The sequence below is a fragment of the Argopecten irradians genome, chromosome 11, assembly GCF_041381155.1.
Source record: "Argopecten irradians isolate NY chromosome 11, Ai_NY, whole genome shotgun sequence".
NCBI classification, from domain to species: domain Eukaryota; kingdom Metazoa; phylum Mollusca; class Bivalvia; order Pectinida; family Pectinidae; genus Argopecten; species Argopecten irradians.
Window position 1 is genome coordinate 29,828,334 of NC_091144.1, and position 8,597 is coordinate 29,836,930.

Below are 8,597 nucleotides of genomic sequence, written 5' to 3' on the forward strand. Positions count from 1 at the left end.
CCACTGTATCGGACACTCAAACTCATTAATTGTGCTGGACACTCTGATCACTCAACAGTAACAAAGTGAGATCCAACAACTGTATCGATCACTCAAAGCCATTTATTGTGCTGGACACTCTGAGCACTCAACAGTAACATAGTGAGATCCAACAACTGTATCGGTCACTCAAAGCCATTAATTGTGTTGGACACTCTGAGCACTCAACAGTAACAAAGTGAGATCCAACAACTGTATCGGTCACTCAAAGCCATTAATTATACTGGACACTCTGAGCACTCAACAGTAACAAAGATCCAACAACTGTATCTGAGATCCAACAACTGTATCGGACACTCAAAGCCATTAATTATACTGGACACTCTGAGCACTCAACAGTAACATAGTGAGATCCAACAACTGTATCGGTCACTCAAAGCCATTAATTGTGCTGGACACTGAGCACTCAACAGTAACATAGTGTGATCCAACAACTGTATCGGTCACTCAAAGCCATTAATTATACTGGACACTCTGAGCACTCAACAGTGACAAAGTGTGATCTAACGACTGTATCGGTCACTCAAAGCCATTAATTATACTGGACACTCTGAGCACTCAACAGTAACAAAGTGAGATCCAACAACTGTATCGGTCACTCAAAGCCATTAATTGTGCTGGACACTCTGAGCACTCAACAGTAACAAAGTGTGATCCAACAACTGTATCGGTCACTCAAAGCCATTAATTCTGCTGGACACTCTGAGCACTCAACAATAACAAAGTCTGTATCAAAAACCTGGTCTCCCGTATCAACTGTGGTTACTGATAATATCTTACACAGCATCCTCAAAAAATGTTTATCATGTAATACACTGACTGATAGAAATTTTTGAAAAATACTGTTTTTGTGTAGTCCAATATTTATTTCTGTTTAAGTTTAAGTTATTTTTGTGTTACCAAATTTTAAGACAAAAAAATCACTTTATGACAAATTTGTCCTAAGGATTCACACAAACACATTATTTTTGCTCTATCAAATATAAATAGAGTACATGTATATATTATCTTACCTAAATCATATTTTAGCCCAAAATGATCCAAGTATAATTACATCAGTACATTTACAATATTACAGCATATCTACTGAAATGTGTCAAAAAATTGATTTTAATACTATAATGATCAATTAACCTTTTGTATTTTATGCATACTTTCTGTTCCTTGATTCAGAAACACATTTTTGCAATTTATCATCTGAGGCAATATATTGACCTGTAATTACTCTTATCATAATAATCTTATAAAAGCTTTTACAGATAAATCCTATGCATTCTTGGATTTCTACAATTGTAATTTTTGCATCTATAATGCCGAAATATGTAGTTCAAACAGAAAATAATAGGGTGATAGGAAGTGGTTATTGCTTGTCATTTAAATGCTGTCTTTATGTAACTTTTGTCATTATTGTTATGTGTTCCTGATACCTTGAGGATGACAAAATTGATAATATATTTCTTCTGTTAAACACAGTCTGTGGTTGTGTACTAAACTATAATTGATAGTAATGGATCTTTCTCATCACTATGTTTGATATTCTAAAAAATGGGGGCTTGGCTTCTAAAGGTTCCAATTGATTACTTGTGTACCTTCTCTTTAATTCTTTGATTGATTTTGAAATGCACATTATAAACAAATATAACTGAAAAAGTAAATGTGGCATTATTTATATAAATTTAATTGTATCTATATTTTAGTGGCTGTTGGAATTGTTTACTTCAAGCAATTTGTATCCTTCAGACATATGTTTGTAAAAATCTGTCTGGAATACAACCGTTGATATTACTTTTTTGACCCATATATCTTAGTGGCAGTATATGAACAAATTATAATAGCAGAATGACTTAAAGAAAGTTTAAGATTAAGAAACTTGGTTATAAGTTATTCTGATGGTAAGTATTAAAGAAAATGAAGTCCCTGGCATGGTATGAAAATACTTGTAAACTTCATTTCTTCAAATAAATCAAACTTGCCAAGTTCCTTTTTAATCACTGAACCTTAAGCTACATGAAATCTAGCTAAAAAGGCTATGTGTCAATCACTGCTATTTATACATCTTTCTATGTAATTCATGTAACTGCTTGTATGTTGTTTTCAACCATAAATATCAAATATTTCCTTTAAGAATATATGTCTTTCGTTGGATAACAAAAATTAACCTGCCAAGAATTCCTATGTTTTAATGCTAACATTTTTTTCTGACAAATTGCGACAAATTCAGTTATATTTGTTATGATGCCTAATTGATGCAGATAATTTGCTAGATGTATTCCTAAATCCAATAATAAAAAGTGATCAAATGTTTATATTATATCTTGTTTTGAACTTTATAAAATAAATATTATTTCTGACATGAAATGCTTTGCAAATGTTTTTTATTATTTCATTATTTTATTGTAGTTGACATATTATCCATATACAAGATATATATATACACACATTTATAAATGACTAAGTAAAGTCTGCATACCAGACACAAGGGTTTAAAACAAATTTCAGCTTACAGGTCATATATATCTACTGTAATATTAGGGTTTTATGTTTACTATTTCAACCATCCATATACATGTCATATGTTCTATGAGTTTTCTGAGGATTTAACTTGAATACAAAGTGAACAGTTAAGTTGGGCCAACACAATACTTTTTAGTAAATTTCAGTTTTAATTCAACAGCATTATATATATTCTAATTGAATGCCTGAATTTTCTATGCACTAAAGTACTGATGTATGCTGAGGCAATTCAATAAGACCTCAGAAACCAAGTTAACACAATTCAGAACCTGCTTTTATTCATCCAGTAGTGTTGCCCACAAGAAAACTTCATTTACCAGTACATCAGTGCTGAAATTACCAGGTGAGCGATACAGGCCCTCTGGGCCTCTTGTTTTTTAAGTGAATAATATTTCGGGTTTTCAGATGGAGCGAAGTCCCGTCATTTCTGTGAAATTTCATGCTCGAGTTATATGTAAGTCAACTTTACAAAGTTTTATGCTTAACAATATACTTATACCATATTTTAGATATCAGTCCAAGTGTCATCTGAAGCAAAAGCATTCTGCTGGTTTATCATGTTACATTGTATTTGTTAATAAGCCACCAAAACACTACAATTCCATTGTATCAGGTAGATATTTACATATTTCACATCCCCTATATAATTTATGTCTATACACACCAAAAGTTATTCATCAATACAACTTTTAGTGTTAAACAATAGAAATAAGCATGCTGTACATGTGTAGTGGAGACTGACTTTTGAGTATGAGTGGTAATACTGATGACTTATTTATTGTTCCAGCTCTGCTTGTTCTGTTGGCTATGTTAGACCTGTATTTTATCAATGATGCCTACTACAGCACTCTCACTAAAGGAGCCTCTGTGCAGCTTGTATTTGGGTTTGAGGTATGTACTTTTATTTCTTTTGTGGGTGAAGTAAAAATGTTGCCAAAGAGTTGTTTTTATAGCCCAAATGAAACTATATTTCATTAACTCTGCTAGTCTTTGTGTACATTTTCTTGCCAAGACTCCGAACCATTTTTCATTATTACTGATATTTTTACCTTTTCTACACATGAAAAATGATTGTTTGAGCTCTATCGCCTACACTGTATACCGGTATGTATCAAAAGTACATTTTGAGGTTGAACGATGAAAAAATTATTTATTTATTTACTGTATTCAAAGATGTATACCAGGTACACCAAAATGCTGCAGACATTTCCTGACACTTTTAAAATGTGTCAAGGTAAAAATACAAAGTTTTTCAGTCATCATTATTTCAGACTATCTATTTCATAAATAGTACTTTTATTCCAGTATGCAGTGTTATTGACAGTAGTGTGGATGACCTTGATGAAGTACCTTCTACACTCCATTGACCTTCAAAATGAGAATCCTTGGGAGAACAAAGCTGTATACCTTTTATACACAGAACTTATCATAGGTCAGTGGCAAACATTGTATAACAGATCAAGTAAGAGATACTGTGTCATATTTAATAGAGATCCTCGTGGTGTAAAGTTACAGTTACACCCAAGCAAAATTTTCAATGTACAGTAAAACATGTTTATAATGAACACACTTACCAAAAATTCATGGTTATAACAGTAATCTTCATTCCCCTTCAAGGTTGCCATAGTGTATCTACATTATCTGTATAACAACTATGCTTATAAGGAATGATCTTTTTGGTCCCCAGAAGTTCATAATAATCATGTTTTACTGTACTATGGGTTGATATATTCCATGGCTTATGAGATGAGAAAATAGTGTGAAGTGAAGATAGCAGAAATGAAAGAATAGAACAATGCAAACGTAGATTCAAATGCTACATACTCCCTTGATGTATTTTATGTTGCAGGTTTTATCAAATTTGTGTTGTGTATACAATCTGTAGTGTGTGTTATTTATTGCAGGTTTTATAAAGGTTGTGTTGTATATAGTGTTCATGGCCATTATGATTAAGGTGCATACATTCCCATTGTTTGCCATCCGTCCAATGTACCTGTCTCTGAGGTAAGTGTATATAACACCAATAATTTGTTTTTATCATGTAAAGGTGTTAATACTTATCACTTTACAATGATGTTGTACAATTTTATTGTGATAGTACATGTATGGTAGTGTATTGTTTCTTTGTAGGGAAAATTTATGGTTTTTATATAACTTACAGAAAATGATATTTTCTCATTACAAAGGAAGTCCTAAAAATCACTTACTTTTGAAAGGGAATGTCTATTTTATTGCAGAGGCTTTAAAAAGGCTCTCCATGATGTGATCATGTCTAGACGTGCTATACAGAACATGAACACATTGTACCCAGACGCTACCGCAGAAGAGCTTCAGGCTGGTGACAACGTTTGTATTATTTGTCGTGAGGACATGCTTGCCACCTGTAAGAAGCTTCCCTGTAACCATATCTTCCATACGAGTTGTCTTCGGTCCTGGTTCCAGCGTCAGCAGACCTGCCCTACATGTAGAATGGATGTGTTAAGGATGAATCGCCCAGAGCCAGCCACACCTCAACAACAACCTCAGCAGCAGCAACAACAGCAGCAACAACAGCCTCAACAACCACAAGTACCACAGATACCACAAATGCCACAAAATCGTAAGACAGCAATTTCTTTAAATTATTTATAAGACTTCATGAATTATTTATAGTGTGCATAGTGTGGACATTGTCTCCCACATGTTGTACATGTGTATACAAACATGCGGATAACAATGTCCCAGATGTTGTATGGCAAACATGTGGATTACAATGTTCCAGATGTTGTATGACAAACATGTGGATTACAATGTCCCAGATGTTGTATGGCAAAGTTGTGAATTACAATGTCCAAGATGTTGTATGGCAAACATGTGGATTACAATGTCCCAGATTTTGTATGGTAAACATGTGCACAAACTACATAACATTGTGTATAGTGAAGATCTGTATTTTAATTAGGTTACCATATGGATTACAATGTCTGAGGTGGTGCTTCATTGTTAGGCATAAAGACTGATGGCTGCTATTTTAATCAGATAATCATTTTGCCATTATTTATGAAAACGTTTGATATCTTGTGATTACTTATAATTGCCTGAATTGTTTCCAGTTTGCACATTATTTACATTAATCATTTTCTATTGAAACAGCATTCCAAGGATTTCCTGGTATGCCACCAATGTGGCCAAATATACCACAACAGCCACAAGGTAACTAAGAATTTCTAGTACAGCTGCATGTTGTGATGTGATACATATTTTTTGTGCAAAAAAGAAATTATAAGCTATATATGTTATAACTTTTTCAGTCTCTTTAGATTCCTATGTTTTTCTATCTCTATATTAGACGTTGTATTATACAAGAGCTGCTGAATGGAATTCCATATTTGCTTGAAGCTCAATACAGCAGTATATTTGTGAATTAAAAATGACAACAATTCTTGGAATGTAATTTCACTCATAATAATATGGTAATTCTACTGAATCGACTTGAAATTGAATATGGGCTAAAAATGAAAGAAATAATATGAGGTAGAAAATGATAATAGTAATTCTGCTGTTGAATATGCTGAAGTCTGTTGCTTTTGTTGGCAGTCCAAGGTACAACAGGTGCTAGTTCTACAACAACACCAACAGTTACACCTACTAGTACAACAGGCACGTACACCGTGGGGGCCACCAGCACACAGCCCACCCCTACCACCACTGGTACTGCCGCTGTCCCTCCAATGGTGCCACCCATGCTACCGTTCATGATGCCATATGGAAATTATGGTAAGCTATAAAGTACTTTCATACAGCTTTCTCAACTTCTCTCAAATAAATTTAGTGTAATGCTATATCTTGATTTTAAAGTTTTTTAAAAGGTGTTCAGAAGCTTGTTTCTTCATTTTTGATGTAAAGGTTAACCTTATTTTTGGTGTAAATGGGGATGGTATGTGGAGGGGTTAGCTGAGTTTTACCACTAGCTCATCACCTCTCTGAGGTGGTCCTGCTGACTTTACTAACCAAAGGTCAGTTATTTTCCCACTTTGATTAAAATAAAGCTCCTTATTATCATTACGTTTGATCAGAGGATCTGACAACATCCCATCAGAGTTTACATTCTGGTGACCTTTGGAAATGGCCAATCAAATTGCAGCTGCCAGAATCTTGACTGGTGCCGAAACTGTTTTAAAAAGCTGTCAGGGTTATTTTCATGTCTGTAGTCACCTCGCCCAAAGAGCACAAAAAAGTTAAATATGATGAAATGGCGTTTTCAATTGATATAATTGGTAGTAAGGTGTAGAAAATGCATTTGATCTGAAATGCTGGTGGTATAAAGGCCGCCGAACATGACCCCTTATTGGATGTTGTCAGATCCTCTATTGAATAGAGTGGATATAAGAATCGGTATTTTAATCAAATTGATGATTTTCCATGGGTACCCTCCACTACTTAAACCTAGCACTTCATTAAAAGACCCAGGCTGTTAACAAGGCATACATCGAAATGAAACAAATTAATTGATCATTGACCAGATGAGAAAGAATTTCGGTGATTTGAAGATTTCTGCTGCTCCGACGAAGAGTGACATCAGCACAACATTTCAAGACAACGAAGAGAACCGTTCGACAACCTCAGCCATTTCCAGAAAGACACCTCAGGATGACATCCTTGACTCGCCAATTGTACAACTGAGATTCGAGAGTCCAGTGGAGTGTACTTCAATCAGTCCTGGGCCGTCTGGTGTCTGGCTGACTGACGATGAATCAAAAGAGTTATTGCTGGTGGACGTCGAAGGACGCACTAAACAGAAGATAAAACACACAGGTAATATTATTAGCATCGCCTTGTCATCAAGCTCAGGCAATGTTTGGTTTTGCTGTGCATACGATTCGGTCATCTACGAAGTTCCTACAGTGGAAAAGAAACCGGTAAAACGCTTTATGACCCACCATCCACCAAACGCTATCTGCATCACAAAGGAGGGGCGCGTTGTGGTTAGGTCAGGAATCAACATCACAATATACACAACCACTGGCGAAGTGATGACTACCACGTCTGTCAGCAAAGAACTTCAGGGAAACGTAATCGTCATCACAGGATCCATTTCACAATGCCAAGTAACAAGTAACATTGCTATTACATATGTATGGAAATCAAAAGAAGATACATTTTGTGGAGTGCTCCATGTGTATAACAAAGACCTCCTATTACAATTTGTCTATGAGGGAACGGAATGTGACCGTCCGTATCAGGCAGTCTATGACAGCAGAGGGAATCTGGTAGTTACTACTCATAACGATACAGTACAGCTTGTCAGTGGGTCAGGACATTATATCAGGACTCTACACATGGAAGAACGACGTGATAGAGTGCATAGGGACTTGGATGGATGGTGTGTTGTGGATTTCGATACTTTCAGAAAAGAAGAAAATGTTTGCACGGAACACAAAGTCAGTTATCAAAACTATCAAGTACTACAAAACTTGAAGAAGGTATGGCAATGAAACATTCTGTCTCCAACCAAATCTAGAAGAAAGTGTTTTCGTGTAACGTGAAGTCGTGTATAAAAACGGTTAAGTATATAACAATGGTTATAAGTTGGCTTCAGTTATAAAACTACGAATCTTTTTATGAAAAATATCTTTCTTCCACCAAATATGGATACTTCACTGATGTGATATTAATAGGATACTCGTCATGTTACAAAAACTGTGAAAGGTGTATGGTTTTCTTGAAGGAAGCTCACAGACAAATATCGATCTGCTGAATATTTGCATATCAGAAAAGACCAACCGCGGCGGATAGAGATCGCTGGAACATCTTCACTTCCCGCTGTAAAACAATGTAGTGTACTGCTAATATGACATCTTTTAGAACAGATACAAAGAGTATAGGGGTGGGTGGGTGCGGAAAGAGGGCATCGGGATGGCATAGGTGGGTATGGGATGGGACAAGACGTGATAATAGTGTATAAAGTGTGACAGCAAACCCCGCACATGCACAGGGGTTGAAATGAATGGCCATAATTGGCCATAAAAGCATCATCAGCACCATCGATAATATATTATCACAAT

General features: G+C 35.4%; 1 protein-coding gene across 1 annotated transcript; it reads left to right on the forward strand.

Moving 5' to 3' along the window:
- The first annotated feature begins 2,446 nt into the window (after window positions 1–2,446).
- On the forward strand, window positions 2,447–6,335 carry LOC138335259 (E3 ubiquitin-protein ligase synoviolin A-like). Its single transcript, XM_069284262.1, has 7 exons — window positions 2,447–3,007; window positions 3,341–3,444; window positions 3,859–3,985; window positions 4,458–4,557; window positions 4,791–5,152; window positions 5,686–5,745; window positions 6,130–6,335. The coding sequence occupies exons 1-7, from the start codon at window positions 2,959–2,961 to the stop codon at window positions 6,318–6,320; spliced, it is 993 nt and encodes a 330-aa protein (XP_069140363.1). The 5' UTR covers window positions 2,447–2,958; the 3' UTR covers window positions 6,321–6,335.
- Window positions 6,336–8,597: the final 2,262 nt, after the last annotated feature.